The 19,395-nt window shown below is 42.1% G+C and overlaps 1 protein-coding gene across 1 annotated transcript in view; it reads left to right on the forward strand.

Moving 5' to 3' along the window:
- Window positions 1–3,090: 3,090 nt before the first annotated feature.
- The window catches only part of rcan3 (regulator of calcineurin 3), a 69,881-nt gene continuing 53,576 nt past the window's right edge, over window positions 3,091–19,395 (forward strand). The window contains exon 1 of the mRNA XM_024146226.1: window positions 3,091–3,412. Within this exon, the coding sequence (XP_024001994.1) occupies window positions 3,326–3,412 (87 nt within the window). The 5' untranslated portion in view covers window positions 3,091–3,325. The remainder of the gene's footprint in view (window positions 3,413–19,395) is intronic.

Genomic DNA, 19,395 nt, shown 5'->3' on the forward strand with positions numbered 1-19,395 from the left:
CGTTTGCCTGCATCTGCGCCAGCGTTTGGACACGTGTACTACACATGCTAGCWAAAGTTGCTAATTGGACATAAGTAATGGACATTATCGAACAAAACAACGATTTATTGTGGAACTAGGACTTCTGCATTGCATTCTGATGAAGATAATCAAAGGTAAGGGAATATTTATGATGTAATTTCGTATTTCTGTTGACTCCAACATGGCGGAGAAATTGTTAAATCTGAGCGCCGTCTCAGATTATTGCATGGTGTGCTTTTTAAAAGTTTTTTATAAATCTGACACAGCGGTTGCATTAAGAACAAGTGTATCTTTAATTATATGTAAAACATGTATCTTTCATCAAGTTTATGATGAGTATTTCTGTTATTTGACGTGGTCTCTGTAATTACTCCGGATATTTTGGAGGCATTTCTGAACATGGTGCCAATGTAACCGAGATTTGTGGATATAAATATGCACATTATCGAACAAAACATAAATGTATTGTGTAACATGATGTCCTATGAGTGTCATCTGATGAAGATTATCAAAGGTTAGTGATTAATTTCATCTCTATTTCTGCTTTTGTGTGACTATCTTTGGCTGGGAAAAATGGCTGTGTGTTTTTTGGATTTGGTGGTGATCTAACATAAATATATGTTGTGTTTTCGCTGTAAACATTTAAAAAAATCGGACAGGATGGGTAGATTAACAAGATGTTTATCTTTCATTTGCTGTATTGGACTTGTTAATGTGTGAAAGTTACATATTTCTAAAAAATATTTTTGAATTTCGCGCGCTGCCTTTTCAGTGGAATGTTGTGGGTGTTCCGCTAGCGGAACCCCTGGGCGAGAAAAGTTAACTGAGATTGATGTGTCTTTCTGTCGGTGCACATCTCACACCATGCCCAAACCGGACTCGCGCGTGCGTCCACCATCGTGCGCAAATTGATTTTGTCCCCCCACACCAAACACAATCCCGACACGCAGGTTGAAATATCAAAACAAACTCTGAACCAATTATATTAATTTGGGTACAGGTCGAAAAGCATTAAGCATTTATGGATTGCAGTTGCTAGCTAATTTGTCCTATTTAGCTAGCTTGCTGTTGCTAGCTAATTTGTCCTGGGATATAAACGTTGAGTTGTTATTTTACCTGAAATGCACAAGGTCCTCTACTCCGACAATTAATCCACATATAGAACTGTCAACCGAATCGTTTCTAGTCATCTCTCTTCTTCCAGGCTTTTTCTTCTTTGGACTTTATATGGCGATTGGCATCTAACTTTCATAATAAGGTGTATTACCACGACCGACCAACCAACCTCAGTTCATCTTTCAATCACCCACGTGGGTATAACCAATGAGGAGATGGCACGTAGGTATCTGCTTCTATAAACCAATGAGGGGATGGGAGAGGCAGGACTTGCACCGCGTTCAGCATCACAAATAGAACTGACTTTAGCGCATGGCAACGCAGATGCTCATTGGCGCTCGCGAGCAGTGTAGGTGCAATGATTGAATAACATGTATGTGTATATTTATTTTGCAACGCTCGCAAACGCGACGCGAGCGGTGTGGTCAGCATGTCAGCCAAATAAATAATCAATATTTCAATATTTTATTTGGACGGGCAAGGAGGTACGGCAGGGCGGGCCAGGCCACCTAAGGCCCGCCCATAACGCCGACCCTGGTACAGTCAACTTTAGGGACAGTTCTTTGTGTACTTCTGTGGTCTGAAGTAACCTTTTATGAGTGGATCATCTATTAGTGTGACAATTTTAGGTCCCCTATTAATCAAGGATCTGGTGAAGGGAATGACGGTTGAATATCCAGGACACTCTCAAAATATATTTAATTGCAATTCATAGAGTAAAAATATTCATTTCTCAGATATATTTGCAAGGAGGATAAACCCCTCTGAGAACACTGGATTAATGAGGATAGATGATGGTTTTATTCCAAATAGATTTTAAGATGAGTTTAGAAAATGCTGACTGAGATCATTTGCAATTAGTAAGAAAACTCTAAAGGGGAGCACATCCTCAATCTACTCATATTTTATAATAATTGCATGATATTACTAATAGAAAGTAGTACTATGATAATGGATCAAAAAGTGTAACACCATCCCATTCGATTATATTCTATTCCATTCTACTCTAGTAACATAGTGCTTCTTAGTCAATTCACACTCTAACAGCGGGGTCATAGCCTCAGGCCGGTCAGAACCAGATTGCGCCACCCCAGTTAACAGTGGATAATATCCAGTAGCCCACTCCCTCCAGCCTATTGCCTACTCATCATGGCTTATGACAACTTGTATTGTCTTAGCTAGTGAATGATGAAACTGAGAGCTTGTGCTGGAGTTGAGGAGTGTGAGGTAATGCAATACTGAAGTCTGTCGGAAGTTTGGGCCAATCGGATGAAGTTGAGAGAGAGAATGCACATGTCACATGACATCATCATAATGAGTAAGGGAGATATGACAATTGTGGCAAGTTATTGTACTACATACAGGCTGCTTCTGCAAGGTCCACAACATATTAGCAGGCTATACTGGATTTGTCTGGATTGTTCTGTATTTGCACCAGGCACTTTACGATCAAATGCATTGGGAACATTATAATGACAAAGTACTACTGTAGCATATAGACAGCCTACCCCATGAATAGATATTCAGTAGTGTCACTACACATGTTGTGGGAAAGGATGGGTATATAACATGAGCATGCATATCACTTGAATTTGAGTAAACACAAACGGACTTATTTCATTTGATTGAGCATGGTGCGTTCTATGTCAGAGAGAAAGTAGCCTAGGCCTATTCTATGGAACCAAGACATTATCAAATTCAATTCCAGGCTATTTTTGTGGACTGTGCTATAGGCAGTCCTGATTATTATTGTTGGGTGAAGTAGGCCTAGGATACATAATTTCAGAGTTCTTTTCGCAGTTATGTTCATGGACTAAACGAGAAGGAGAAATAAATAAAGGGAGGCAGTTAGAAACGCAACGTAGGCTACAGGCTGCAGTGCCTCCTCCCTACAGCATCGCTAAACGAACAAATTAAGCATGACGTCAGTGTTGTGCCTGAGCGCGCGCTGGTTGGTGCGCTCGCGAGCGTCTCTGACGGTCGTTCTGTATTGGAGCGGTGTAGGAGTGAGAGTTTACAGCTGCAGCATCACTTCCTATAGCGCACCCAAACTGCGAGGACACCACTTCATCCGAAGCAAACCCATTGGAGTGTACAATCACCTGCGAGGCGGTGACTGCACTTTCTCTGAAGCAGACAAGAACCCAACGAAATATTTTATTTATTTATTTATTAGCTACGAAAGGGAATGCCATCTATAAATATGAAACTGGAGATGGTGACCATCATCGCCTGCGAGGTAGATACCGACGTGTTTACGTCCGACAAAATGCAGGTAGGCCAACAGTTTCATAAAACCGCACGTTCAATATTTTGATTATATTTTTCGTTTTGTGCTCCGAATTACGCATGACCGGATTTTCTGCATGGCCCAAAGTGCCTGTCCTGATGACGTTTTATGGAGTCCGTTCACCATGGATATTTATCAATGAAACCGCAGTTCGTCAAGATGCACGTCCTGAATGCGCATGGATGTCCTCGATTTCATAATTGATTGACGTTTGTGAGGTTGCAGAAGTGGGGACGGGAGGGCGGACAAAAAAGCCTCATGCAGTAGGCTATACTTTTTTTTTGGATTGTATGCGCTTCAGACTACTATCTCACCACAAGTCAGTTTTGGTAGGCAAGTTACATGATTAAATGCAAAGCGGGTGRRGGGGGGGGGGGGGGGGGTTATCGAAATTCAGATTTCTTTTAGACGCAGTGTCGGAGTCGGACCCCCCTCAACCCTCCCCTTTTCAGCATTGCAGGGGCGCGAGACTGCTACTTTAGGGAGCGCATCCAACGGCCACGGGGCAGACGATGTCGGTACTTATATGCCCAAACGTTGTAGCCTTGGAATAAGAAAATGCTAATAATTAATTGAAATGCCGCACATATGTTGTTCAAATGGTTCATTGTGGATCAAGGCTGGCAATTGTATTGTCCATTGCAGAGAACAGCGCGTGCCGTGCAAGAACAACAAGGTATTAGGAGACTAAGTCTTTCCTAAATACAGTTATGCAGTCTGAACAGAGGTCTTATGCTATGCAAAAGTAAACGGTAGCTCTGCCATGGCCTCAATAAACACAAACATTATGCATGTGTGCTCGTGCACACACTCACACACACATCTCCGACTCCAAAAACAAAGCACTTTTATTTTTTTTGACATTCAAACCTGAGCTCTACATTTCGTAACTCTTCACCTCACTGACTCACAAAACCGTACTACCACGGGGGATGCTCGTGAAATCATGCAATGCAGGGGAGCGCGCGCAGGCTCATGTTGGAATAGGATGGCACAAAGAACAGGACTAATCCGTGTTTCTGGCAGACTGGGCACGAGAGGACAGGGGTTTGGGGGGTAAAGATTAGCGGGGCATGCACGTGGTTGGGGAACACTGATTGAGATCATCTCTCCCAGGCAGCTTGCGGTTTGGTTCGTTGTTTTCAAAAATCATTCAAGGATGCCTCATCTGTTGTCTTTGTGTTCTTTCTCCCTTTATTCATCCAAAGCAGTGGTCACCAACCCTTTCTGAGTCAAGATCATTTTCGCAGTCAAAATGCAAGCTGAGATCTACTGCTCAGATTTGTACTTTTTACGTTAACCTCACACAAACAGTTTTCTAGGAATGATGTATGGGCAGTAGGCCTAATACATTATAGCATATTGGCTATATGATTGGCCTGTCAATATTTTTAATCAGCCCATATTATATTTCAAAACTCGAGCTTTGATAACAAAATAGATCAATTGGTTTAGCACTTGTGAGGCACTGTGGAGCATGAATTGAAATGGCTTGCGAAAGTTTTCACCCCCTTTGGCATTTTTCCTATTTTGTTGCCTTACAACCTGGAATTAAAATTGATTTTTGGGGGGTTTGTATCATTTGATTTACACAACATGCCTACCACTTTGAAGACAAGAAATAAGACAAAATACAGAAAACTTGAGCATGCATAACTATTCACCCCCCCAAAGTCAATACTTTGTAGAGCCACCTTTTGCAGCAATTACAGCTGCAAATCTCTTGGGGTATGTCTCTATAAGCTTGGCACATCTAGCCACTTGGATTTTTGCCCATTCTTCAAGGCAAACTGCTCCAGCTCCTTCAAGTTGGATGGGTTCCGCTGGTGTACAGCAATCTTTAAATCATACCACAGATTCTCAATTGGATTGAGGTCTGGGCTTTGACTAGGCCATTGCAATACATTTAAATGTTTCCCCTTAAACCACTCGAGTGTTGCTTTAGCACTATTCTTAGGGTCATTGTCCTGCTGGAAGGTGAACCTCCGTCCCAGTGTCACATCTCTGGAAGACCAAATACAGGTTTCCCTCAAGAATTTCCCTGTATTTAGCGCCATCCATCATTCCTTCAATTCTGACCAGTTTCCCAGTCCCTGTTGATGAAAAACATCCCACAGCATGATGCTGCCACCACCATGCTTCACTGTGGGGATGGGGTTCTCGGGCGATGAGAGGTGTTGGGTTTGCGCCAGACATAGCGTTTTCCTTGATGGCCAAAAAGCTACATTTGCCTAGAGTACCTTCTTCCGTATGTATGTGGAGTCATCCACATGCCTTTTGGCAAGCAAACGTGTTTGCTTATTCTTTCCTTAAGCAATGGCTTTTTTTCTGGCCACTCTCCAATAAAGCTCAGCTTTGTGGAGTGTACGGCTTAAAGTGGTCCTATGGACAGATACTCCAATCTCCGCTGTGGAGCTTTGCAGCTCCTTCAGGGTTATCTTTGGTCTCTTTGTTGCCTCTCTGAATAATGCCCTCCTTGCCTGGTCTGTGAGTTTTGGTGTGCGGCCCTCTCTTGCCAGGTTTGTTATGGTGCCATATTCTTTCTTTTTTTATAATGGATTTAAATGGTGCTCCGTGGGATGTTCAAAGTTTCAGATATTTTTTTATAACCCAACCCTGATCTGTACTTCTCCACAACTTTGTCCCTGACCTGTTTGGAGAGCTCCTTGGTCTTCATGGTGCCGCTTGTATGGTGTTTCCCTTGCTGAGTGGTGTTGCAGACTCTGGGGCCTTTCAGAACAGGTGTATATATACTGTGACCATGTGACAGATAGATTGCACACAGGTGGACTTTATTTAACTAATTATGTGACTTCTGAAGGTAATTGGTTGCACCAGATCTTATTTAGCGGCTTCATAGCAAAGGGGGTGAATACATATGCACGCACCACTTTTCCGTTTAAAAATGTAAGTTTTTTTTTTTAACAAGTAATTTTTTAAATTTCACTTCACCAATTTGGACTATTTTGTGTATGTCCATTACATGAAATCCAAATAAAAATCTATTTAAATGACAGGTTGTAATGCAACAAAATAGGAAAAACGCCAAGGGGGATGAATACTTTTGCAAGGCACTGTACCTGCATCTGATGGTCAACGAGGTCAAATCACGACGTCAGTGATTTTCAGGTCGAAAAGTCAGAGCTCTAAAAAGATGCCAAAGTTTCCGACTTGAAATTCCGAGTTGGATGACCGTTCAAAACGATTTTTCCCAACTGCCTCTCATGGTCCCTGCTCTCTCCTTCCTTTCCTCCGGTGAGACTGACCAGAGCGAGGGGACACCGTTTCCACCTGATAGCGTCACACCGCATCTGCCTCATGCACAAATTCATGTTGTTCCTATGACTAGAGAAATTAAATATTCCTTAATATTAAAATCGACATGACGAGCTGCTAATAATAATAATAAAACACAGGGCTGTCGATACTTGGCTACTCATTCATTGCAGCTGCAGCCCGAGCGGAAGTATGGAGAAGCGCGTTTTGTAATAGTGTTGAATAAAACAGAGACAGTGCTGAATATAAACTTAAACATGAACTCACACATAAAAACAGCAGCTCTTTGCTGTATTCGTTGAGTCTCTCTGTGGTCATGGTTTTAAAAGTTATTAAATCTTACGTAGACTAGTAGCCTATTAAACTTGGCTGTGGCCAGGGTCATGGAAGCTCTGTAGTCAAGGTGATTTGAGCTATCCGATTGGGATTTAGTCACAGATTTGCCGGTCCGCCGGGTAGGCGGAGTTTGTCTAATGGGAACACTTTACTTACTCGGTTGGCGACCACTGATCTAAAGTGATAGATGCCTGATAATATCCCTCTGCTTTACCGCTGTTAGTCTGGGTAAACTGAACTAATATAGGCTGTGGTGAACCGTGGACTGGATTGACAGTCAATAACATAAATATTATAGCATGGAGTTTGAAGCTATAGCTGAGATTTAAATGTTACCCAGCTAGCACGATCTAGAGGCGGAAGAAACGCACACCTATTTAGGCGAGGTGCTGGCTAGCGGAGTGGAACACTTATAAAAATAAAGGAGAGCCGCACACTCTAGGAGCTGAGATGCAAAAATATTTATGTCCAACATTTCGACAGACAAGCTGTCTTCATCAGGGTATAATGACAAACACTGCGGGATGACTCATTTATATAGTGTCAAAAGACACACACAGGTGTCTGTAATCATGGCCGGGTGTGGCCTGATATCATTAGTTAATTCTCATATATTAAAATAGCATACAAAAAACATAAATGAATAGCATACGATCATAGATACAATTTGGCTACATAAGCCTACAGACATGTACAATAGCAAAATCACAATAATCAGAAGAATGGCTTCAGATCAAAGCCTACGTTGAGACAGCTAGCACAAAACATTCCTGTGACGTTTCTGAAAGGTTCTCCTTTGGTTATTCGAAAAACAACTTTCCCATTTACGTTCTGGGAATAAAAATGTGTTAGCTGGGTAGGCTATCTTGTCGAGGTGTCTTGTCTTGAGCCAAGGAGCCAGTGTAGGAATTGAGAGACAGTGTGTGATGATATTGTTGCTGGTTAATACTGATACAGTGTCTGGTTGTGTATGATACTATGCTGGCCATCTGGACGTGTGGTTCCTAGCCAACCTAGAACTGATACTGTTCTGAATCTGCCATGCAGGCTATGAAATCTGAAGAAATTGCTACCTACAATATCCTACTAAGCGTATATCTAGCTCAGGTCCAGCCGGTGTGTTCCTCTACTAACAGTGTTTGTGGAGGAACATGCAATAACGCTCTGGACCAGAGCTAGCTTTTAGCTTGCAGTCTGTTTCGAGATGATTATACTATGTTTTTCCGATTGCCACTGGTCTAGGATTAGTCAGTCAGAAGGACTGGTTGGGTCTTTTCTTAATAGTATAGGCTGAGCCTGTGGTTTTAGGTTAGTAATGCCAATTGATAGCCTGGTCCCTGATCTGTTTGTGCCGTATTGCCAACGCCTATGGTTATTGTCATGCCATCGCAAACAGATCTGGGACCAGGCTAGTTAATTTAGTGCTGTGCCCGGTGTTTTTATGCCAGTGACGCTAACTGGTGCTTACAGGGTTAGTTTAAGTATATGGCTGGCCTTAGCAGGCGCTATAGGACTTGCGATAGCTGATGCATTAGTCTGTGTGGTGGTTTGTAACACTGTTACCTGGAGAATATAGAGCAACATCAGCGGATTAAATGTGAAGATCACAGGAATGAGCTACATGAACAGGCTCTCTCGTGTTAGACAGCATAGACACGTACATACATGCACACACGCGCACACAAATGAACATAGAAAGTACAAACACACACACATGCAGATGGGCAGTAATTCTGTTACAATGTATTTAAAATATGTATTTAAATTACTTCTGAGTATTTTGTAACTTGAATTACATTGGGCTGAAATACACTCCAATGTATTTTGTAACAAGATACCTTCGAGAGCTGTAATTTCTATACCATTTTTTTTTATTATAGCAGTTCACATTTTGTGGCTCACTTTCACCCTGCATTGGTATCAAAAGTCTGATGACACTATGGTGTGATAAAAGGGTTTGCTAAATGAACTAAATATAAATGTACACTACCGTTCAAACGTTTGGGGTCACTTAGAAATGTCCTTGTTTTTGAAAGGAAAGCAGAATTTTTGTCCATTTAAATTAACATCAAATTGATCAGAAATACAGTGAAGACATTGTTAATGTTGTAAATTACTATTGTAGCTGGAAACGGCAGATTTTTAATGGAATATCTACATAGGTGTACAGAGGCTCATTATCACCAACCATCACGCTTGTGTTCCAATGGCACGTGGTGTTAGCTAATCCAAGTTTATCATTTTAAAAAGCTAATTGATCATTAGAAAACCCCTTTTGCAATTATGTTAGTACCGCTGAAAACTGTTGTTCTGATTAAAGAAGTAATATAACTGGCCTTCTTTAGACTAGTTGAGTATCTGGAGCATCAGCATTTGTGGGTTTGATTACAGGTTCAAAATGGCCAGAAACAAATGTCTTTCTTCTGAAACTCTTCATTCTATTCTTGTCCTGAGAAATTAAGGTTATTCCATGCGATAAATTGCCAAGAAACTGAAGATCTCCTTCAAGGCTGTGTACTACTCCCTTCACAGAACAGCGCAAACGGGCTCTAACCAGAATAGAAAGAGGAGTGGGAGGCCCCGGTGCACAACTGAGCAAGAGGACAAGTACATTAGTGTCTAGTTTGAGAAACAGACGCCTCACAAGTCCTCAACTGGCAGCTTCATTAAATAGTATCAGCAAAACACCAGTCTCAACGTCAACAGTGAAGAGGCGACTCCGGGATGCTGGCCTTCTAGGCAGAGTTGCAAAGAAAAAGCCATATCTCAGACTGACCAATAAAAATAAAAGATTAAGATGGGCAAAATAGGCCTCCCGCGTGGCGCAGTGCATCGCAGTGCTAGCTGTGCCACTAGAGACTCTGGGTTCGAGCCCAGGCTCTGTCGCAGCCTGCCGCGACCGGGAGTTCCATGGGGTGACGCACAATTAACCTAGCGTCGTCCGGGTTAGGGAGGGTTTGGCCGGTAGGGATATCCTTGTCTCATCGCGCACTAGCGACTCCTGTCGCTAGGTGTACGGTGTTTCCTCTGACACATTGGTGCGGCTGGCTTCCGGGTTGGATGCGCACTGTGTTAAGAAGCAGTGCGGCTTGGTTGGGTTGTGTTTCGGAGGACGCATGGCTCTCGACCTTTGTCTCTCCCGAGCACGTACGGGAGTTGTAGCGATGAGACAAGACGGTAACTACTAACAATTGGATACCATGAAATTGGGGAGAAAAAGGGGGTAAAAAAGAAAAGAAAGATGGGCAAAATAACACAGACACTGGACAGAGGAACTCTTACTACTAACATTTGTGACCCATTTCAGGAAGCTAGGTGTATGTCGGACGTTATTACTTCACAGTATCTGGATAATATGTGTGAAATGCTTGATAATGTATGTGATATCAACAGAGAAATATATTTTCTGGTTTATTTAAATATTGGCTGGCTTTCATCAAGCTGCCCACTCAAGAAAAAACTTCAAACTGTAACAACCTACTATGGTAGTTACAAATAGCACAGGAATGAAATCATCAACATGTATTGATCACATTTTTACTAATGCTGCAGAAATTTGCTTTAACCTCTACCGACCCCCCCTCCCGGATCCGGGATCCTCCTCATCAGAAACGCTGACTAGCATAGCCTAGCCTTGCGCTACAGTGATATCATATAATATAATTTCATGAAATCACAAGTCCAATACAGCAAATGAAAGATAAACATCTTGTGAATCCAGCCAACATGTCCGATTTTTAAAATGTTTTACAGCGAAAACACAACATATATTTATGTTAGTTCACCACAATAGCCCAAAACACAACGCCATTTTTTCACCGTAAAGATAGCTTTCACAAAATCCACAAATAGAGATAAAATTAATCACTAACCTTTGAACAACTTCATCAGATGACAGTCTTATGACATCATGTTATACAATACATTTATGTTTTGTTCGAAAATGTGCATATTTATAGCTACAAATCKGGGTWTTACAWYGCAGCCATGGTCACAAATAGCACCAAAATGTCCKGAGAAATTTTWGACAGCCACGTAATCTAACAGAAAAACTCATCATAAACTTTGCTGAAAAATACAAGTTGCATATATAATTAAAGATACACTGGTTCTTAATGCAACCGCTGTGTTAGATTAAAAAAAATTACTTTAGTACAAAGCACAGCATGCAATAATCTGAGACAGCGCTCAGCTATTCTCTGCCATGTTGGAGTCCAAAGAGTCCACAAAAATACGAAATAACATCATAAATATTCCCTTACCTTTGATGATCTTTCATCAGAATGCAGTGCCAGGAATCCTAGTTCCACAATAAATCGTTGTTTTGTTTTAGAATGTCCATTTCTTCTGTCGAATTAGCAACTTTGGCTAGCATAGTGGCGCTCACGTGTCCATGAAGATTTTAYGCATGAACGAAAAATTCAAAAAGTCATAATAATAGTCGAATAAACTGGTCAAACTCAGTTGATAATCCATCTTTAGGATGTTTTTCAGAAATCAATCCAATAACGTCCCAGACGGAGCATTTCTTCGTGTCTACCTAACGCATTGCAGAAAACGATATGACAAACCAAAGTGCGTAGACAGGTACTACCAATATGGCTGACCTCTCACTCCAACGAGTCCCATCCGGTCCCAGAAAAAGCTAGAGACTTCATTCCACGTTCTACTGCCTGTTGACATCTAGTGGAAGGCGTATGAAGTGCATACAGATCCATAAATAAAAGACAATTGAATAGGCAATGCCTTTCACGGAGACCCATTTCAGAATTTTCACTTCCTGTTTGCAAGTTTGCTCACAGATATAATTCAAACAGTTTTAGAAACTTCAGAGTGTTTTCTATCCAATAGTAATAATAATATGCATATCATATGACCTAGGACAGAGTACGAGGCCGTTTAAATTGGGCACGATTTTATCCAGAAGTGAAAAGGGCGCCCCCTATTTCCAAGAGGTTTTTAAAGCAGTATCCAAATCCATAGGATGTAGTGATCAAAATATAGTAGCCACATCTAGGAAAACCAAACTTCCAAAGGCTGGGCCTAATATAGTGTATAAGTGATCATACAAAAAATTTGTCGTGATTCATGTTGATGATGTAAAGAATATTTGCTGGTCTGTGGTGTGTAATGAGGAGCAACCAGACGCTGCACTTGACACATTTATGAAATTGCTTATTCCAGTTACTAATAAGCATGCTCCCATTAAAAAAATGACTGTAAAAGCTGTTAAATCCCTTTGGATTGATGAGGAATTGAAAAATGGCATGTTTGATAGGGATGAGGCAAAAGGTATCACATAACTCTGGCCCAATCGATTGGCAAATGTACTGCAAATTAAGAAATCATGTGACTAAACTAAATAAAAATAAACTATACTATGAAACAAACATAAATTATATAAAGAATGATACAGAAGGCTTTGGGGCACCTTAAATTACATTTTGGAAAAAAAGGCAAACTCGGCTCCATCATTCATTGAATCAGATTGCTTATTCATCACAAATCGATCGCTAAACCCACTGATATTGCCAACTACTTTAATGACTTTTTCATTGGCAAGATAAGAAAACTTAGGCATGACATGCAAGCAACAAATGCTGACACTACAGTCGTGGCCAAAAGTTTTGAGAATGACACAAATATACATTTTCATGGCAATGATGGCAATTTGCGTATACTCCAGAATGTTATGAAGAGTGATCAGATGAATTGCAATTAATTGCAAAGTCCCTCTTTGCCATGCAAATTAACTGAATCCCCCAAAAAACATTTCCACTGCATTTCAGCTCTGCCACAAAAGGACCAGCTGACATCATGTCAGTGATTCTCTCGTTAACACAGGTGTGAGTGTTGACGAGGACAAGGCTGGAGATCACTCTGTCATGCTGATTGAGTTCGAATAACAGACTGGAAGCTTCAAAAGGAGGGTGGTGCTTGGAATCATTGTTCTTCCTCTGTCAGCCGTGGTTACCTCAAATCAAAATCAAATTTATTTATATAGCCCTTCTTACATCAGCTGATATCGCAAAGTGCTGTACAGAAACCCAGCCTAAAACCCCAAACAGCAAGCAATGCAGGTGTAGAAGCACGGTGGCTAGGAAAAACTCCCTAGAAAGGCCAAAACCTAGGAAGAAACCTAGAGAGGAACCGGGCTATGAGGGGTGGCCAGTCCTCTTCTGGCTGTGCCGGGTGGAGATTATAACAGAACGATGCCAGATGTCAAATGTTCATAAATGACCAGCATGGTCAAATAATAATAATCACAGTAGTTGTCGAGGGTGCAGCAAGTCAGCACCTCAGGAGTAAATGTCAGTTGGCATTTCATAGCCGATCATTAAGAGTATCTCCACCGCACAGCAGGTCTGGGACAGGTAGCACGTCCGGTGAACAGGTCAGGGTTCCATAGCCGCAGGCAGAACAGTTGAAACTGGAGCAGCAACACGGCCAGGTGGACTGGGGACAGCAAGGAGTCATCAGCCGGTAGTCCTGAGGCATGGTCTAGGCTCAGGTCCTCCGAGAGAGAGAAAGAAAGAGAGAAAGAGAGAATTAGAGAGACCATACTTAAATTCACACAGGACACCGGATAAGACAGGAGAAGAACTCCAGATATAACAAACTGACCCTAGCCCCCCGAACACAAACTACTGCAGCATAAATACTGGAGGCTGAGACAGGAGGGGTCAGGAGACACTGTGGCCCCATCCGATGATACCCCCGGACAGGGCCAAACAGGAAGGATATAACCCCACCCACTTGCAAAGCACAGCCCCCACACCATAGAGGAATATCTTCAACCACCAACTTACCATCCTGAGACAAGGCCGAGTATAGCCCACAAAGATCTACGCCACGGCACAACCCAAGGGGGGGCGCCAACCCAGACAGGAAGATCACGTCAGAGACTCAAACCCACTCAAGTGACGCACCCCTCCTAGGGACGGCATGAAAGAGCACCAGTAAGCCAGTGACTCAGCCCCTGTAATAGGGTTMGAGGCAGAGAATCCCAGTGGAGAGAGGGGAACCGGCCAGGCAGAGACAGCAAGGGCGGTTCGTTGCTCCAGAGCCTTTCCGTTCACCTTCACACTCCTGGGCCAGACTACACTCAATCATATGACCCACTGAAGAGATGAGTCTTCAGTAAAGACTTAAAAGTTGAGACCGAGTCTGCGTCTCTCACATGGGTAGGCAGACCATTCCATAAAAATGGAGATCTATAGAAGAAAGCCCTGCCTCCAGCTGTTTGCTTAGAAATTCTAGGGCAATTAGGAAGCCTGCTTCTTGTGACCGTAGCGTGTGTGTAGGTATGTACGGCAGGACCAAMTCGGAAAGATAGGTAGGAGCAAGCCCATGTAATGCTTTGTAGGTTAGCAGTAAAACCTTGAAATCAGCCCTTGCCTTAACAGGAAGCCAGTGTAGGGAGGCTAGCACTGGAGTAATATGATCAAATTTTGGCCAGGAAACTCCCCAGACCTTAATCCCATTGAGAACTTGTGGTCAATCCTCAAGAGGCGGGTGGACAAACAAAAACCCACAAATTCTGACAAACTCCAAGCATTGATTATGCAAGAATGGGCTGCCATCAGTCAGGATGTGTCATACCCCCACCGGGGTATGACAATCTGGGTGGAAAGTTACTAAGGATAATAGCGGACGATATTGTCACTCCTATTTGCCATTTCTTTCAATTTAAGTCTATTAGAAAGTGTGTGCCCTCAGGCCTGGAGGGAAGCAAAAGTCATTCCGCTACCCAAGAATATTAAAGCCCCCTTTACTGGCTCAAATAGCCGACCAATCAGCCTGTTACCAACCCTTAGTAAACTTCTGGAAAAACTGTGTTTGACCAGATACAATGCTATTTTATAGTAAACAAAATTACAACAGACTTTCAGCACTCTCATTGAGAAGGACATTCAACAAGCACAGCACTTAAACAAATGCTTTGTTAGACTTCAGTGCAGATTTTGACATTATCGATCATAGTCTGCTGCTGGAAAAACTTGTGTTATGGCTTTACACCCCCTGCTATAATGTGGATAAAGATTTACTTGTCTAACAAAACACAGAGGATGTTCTTTAATGGAAGCCTCTCCAACATAATCCAGGTAGAATCAGGAATTCCCCAGGGTAGCTGTTTGGGCCCCTTACTGTTTAGGCCCCTTACTAACGACTTTGAGTAAAGCCAGTGTGTATGCCAGTGTGGATGACTCAACACTATACACGTCAGTTACTACAGCAACTGAAATGACTGCAACACTTAACAAAGAGCTGCAGTTAGTTTCAGAATGGGTGGCATGGTATAAGTTAGTCCTAAATATTTCCAAAACTAAAAGCATTGTATTTGGGACAAATCATTCACTAAACCCTAAACCTCAACTACATCTCGTAATGAATGATGTGAAAATTTAGCAAGTTCAGGTGACTTAACTGCTTGGAGTAACCCTGTATTGTAAACTGTCATGGTCAAAACATATTGATACAACAGTAGCTAAGATGAGGAGAAGTTTGTCCATAATAAAGCTCTGCTCTGCCTTCTTAACAACACTATCAACAAGGCAGGTCCTACAGGCCCTAGTTTTGTCGCACCTAGACCAAAGTTCAGTAGTGTGGTCAGGTGCCACAAAGAGGGACTTAGGAAAATTGCAGTTGGCTCAGAAAAGGGCAGCATGGCTGGCCCTTGAAAGTACACGGAGATCTAACACTAATGATATGCTTGTCAATCTCTCATGGCTAAAAGTGGAAGAGAGATTGACATCATCACTACTTGTTTTTGTAAGAAGTGTTGACAAGCTGAATGTACCAAGCTGTCTTTTTAAACTACTAGCACACAGCTCAGACACCCATGCATACCCCACAAGACATGCCACTAGAGGTCTCTTCATAATCCCCAAGTCCAGAACAGACTATGGGAGGCACACAGTACTACATAGAGCCATGACTACATGGAACTCTATATGGAACTCTTTTCCACATCAGGTAACTGATGCAAGCAGTAGAATCAGATTTATTTTTAACAGGTAAAAATATACCTTATAGAACAGCGGGGACTGTGAAGCGACACACACAAATGTACAGACACACGCATACATTGTAATATTGTTGTATGGTGGTATTATACATGTTGTATATGGCAGCAGCTAATGGGGATCCCTAATAAATACAAATACAGGAGAAGCATTTGAACATCTTTTTTTTTATCAAAATGCTTTTTTTGGCAGTAATGCATTCTGGAACATGTGCACTTTCATGTGCCTTAATAACTAACTTGTATGCCATCTGGGAATACAAATAAAATTGTTACATTACGAGCCTAGTTGGTTTAGCCACGGAAAAAGACAGGAACCTTCCCGCTAGCCATGATTTACTGACACAATGGATGGGCTGGACATGCCAGGAAATGAGTGTGGATTGGTCTGCCATGTAGCATGCTTCTGTCTATAACATGAGCTGCTCAGCAAGTGTTGATAGTCCTTTCAACCGCAGCTTTTTTGAAAGATATAACGTTAGCCATCGAGAACTACAAAAGTTTTACTACTTTCTCAACAACATTGATGCCCTGTATTTAGCAGGCGCTATCGACAGATCAGTTGGAAAAAGTAGTGATGGGCTACTTTCTGCACACGCCACGGTCAGTGTGACCCGGAGTGACTTGACACAACGCTGGCCAAACAAGATGTAGCTTGAAACAAAACAGAGATAAATGGCCGTGAAGCGTTCATCAGTAACCATTTCAATGTACTGTTTACACCTTGTGTATCCTGTGAATGTGAATTTGATATTGTGTGTGTTTACCAGAAACGATAATGTGAAGAAGAACATGGCCTGCACCAAAGTCAGATTAGGATATAGGCTAAGGACTAGATAACGTGTATTTTTACCTGGAGTTTTACCTTATTTGTAGGCTACTACTTTTACCACTTTTAGTCTTGTTAACTACACTACTTACTCTGTTTAGCATATGGCCTCACATGTGAATCCTTAAAGAGATGGGGGGATAAGGTTTAAGAGGGTGTGAACGATGCTGAATGGGTGGAGACAATGAAGAGCTCTGCAGTAGGTGTACCGGACCATTCAAGGGCCATTTTCTCAAAAGTGGGGTTACAAGTTTATCAACTTTCAAAGCAGAATTATTTTCCCATTGTTCCTCAACTGCAGTGCATGATATACTATTTTCTAGTCTTTACTTTTATCCAATGTAAAAAAACACCATTAAAAATGTTGCTACGTAGGACTGAATCCAGGTGGAGGGTCACAAATAACTTCCCCTTATAGTGTGGCTCAGTTGGTAGAGCATGGCGCTTGCAACTCCAGGGTTGTGGGTTTGATTCCCACGAGGGACCACTATAAAAATGTATGTACTCACTACTGTAAGTTGCTCTGGATAAGAGTGTCTGCTAAATGACTAAAATGTAAAACAAATGAAAAAAGAAACAACACATTATGTGACCTTCACACACATGCACAAACACACTCCACATACATTATATCGGATTACATGCACATGCTCTCTCTCTTTCACAGTAGTGACAGGATGGAAAAAGGTAATTGTTGTATATTCCCTCTGTCAGCAAACCTCCATCCATCCAGACTAAATCCCAGGCCTGTAGAACCCCACTTTCTTTCCATCAGCATTTGTGGTCTGCCTGTCTGTTCCCAAGCCTATCATCATAACAATGGCAGCTGTCTGTGTCACTTGTACCTCTGACTACCGCCCTGGAAACTCAGGGGAGAGCTTTGAGGAGCCACATCTTTTTGATGCCTGGCCAGCTCACTTGAACTCCTGTATGGTCTATGTTTTTGCTGAGGTCTGTGTTTTGGCCTCTTGCCTATTTATCAAGCACGTACCAATGCTATATTCAATGTGGATGTGTCAAAACGTCATGTATGAAATTATATTTGATTGAAAACATGAACATTTGGATTGCTGTTTGGCTTGCTTTAGTAAGGTCATCGTATCATCTTCAAAAACCTGCATTGATAAAAAATCTATCCATATTTCAAACAATCAGCAACCTATTAGCAAGGTTGGACTCAGCAAGCCCTCACGAAGCGCAGGCACTTGCTCGATGATATAACTATTCTGAAACAGCTCTGTAGAGGTTTGCATCGCTATAGTAGAGATATATAACAAACYGTGTGTGTCAGTCAAACAGGTATAGGAGAGGGGGAAGAGTGGTGGATGAAGCGGATGGCCGTATTATGTTCCGTCCAGGTGGGAAACCAGATCTGGCCCTGGCAGGTGGACAAGGCCTAGGCCCCTGGTGCACCTGTGTATAACTCTGATAGCCTAGTCCAGAGTAGGGGGCTCAGGTGTTCACCGCTCTCAGTCTGTGGATATGTCGATCTGGGCCACGGTCGTCTCACATTCCCCCGAAACCTTAGAGAGACTCTTGGTCTCAGGTGTCACGTAAAAGGTTAGGACGATGTCCGCTGGAGTGACGTAGAAGAAAAACGCAAAGAATAAAAGTCTGTCTCCGACTCCTATCGTTGGCGTTGTGTCGGGATACAAGAGCCAAGACAACAGGGTTGTGAGATGATAAGGTGAAGGCTAAAGAAAAAGCTTTTTATCCACTGAAGTGGAGATTTTTTGGGGATCAATGGCAGGATGACATGAAGTCTAGTAACTTGATGTTTTATTCATGGCTACCACTTTGTTGCCATGTAAAAGCATCATCTGAAATTAACGTTTCAGAGCTTTCATTTGGATAAGGCATCAGTGCCTTTACATCACACAGTATGCCAATAGAAACAGCTCCATAAAAAATAAAAAAATTATATTCTATTTATATTTATGAAAATGTTCATATTTTGAGTCTCTCCGCTAGCAAGGGCCCTTGTAAGCTCAACGGAGTTATTCAATTTGTGTAGTTGGAGTCCTACCATCATGATTGGTGCAATACTTCAAATAATATCAAGTGAACGATGGCTTACTGTAGGCGTTAATGTTGTAGCCGAGGATATGGATACTGGATACAGTCGTCTGTCAGTCTGTCAGTTAAATAACCTCTACAGCGCTCCATAGTCCTGAATTACCGCATTAAAAAGAGACGGCACAAATCTTCAGATCAGGCCATTACTAGGCCTAGCTCACAACCAAGGTGACACACAAAGCGACACGCGAGGGAGAGAGCTTCATTACATTCGCTGCTGAGGCGTAAGGTGAGTGACCCGCCATCACAGCATCTTCTGGAGGATRTTGTCAGGGTTATGTCAACCATTGGAAGTTTGGGAAGGATATTGATGATGAARATTATGAAAGAAATTGTCTTCCACAGTGAAATACCCAAATGACAGATTGGTAATAGGATTAATTTCTCCCCACAGCTATAAACTGATTTCAATCTATGAAGTACGGA

This window comes from Salvelinus sp. IW2-2015, unplaced genomic scaffold, assembly GCF_002910315.2.
Source record: "Salvelinus sp. IW2-2015 unplaced genomic scaffold, ASM291031v2 Un_scaffold16326, whole genome shotgun sequence".
In the NCBI taxonomy this organism is placed as follows: Eukaryota; Metazoa; Chordata; class Actinopteri; order Salmoniformes; family Salmonidae; genus Salvelinus; species Salvelinus sp. IW2-2015.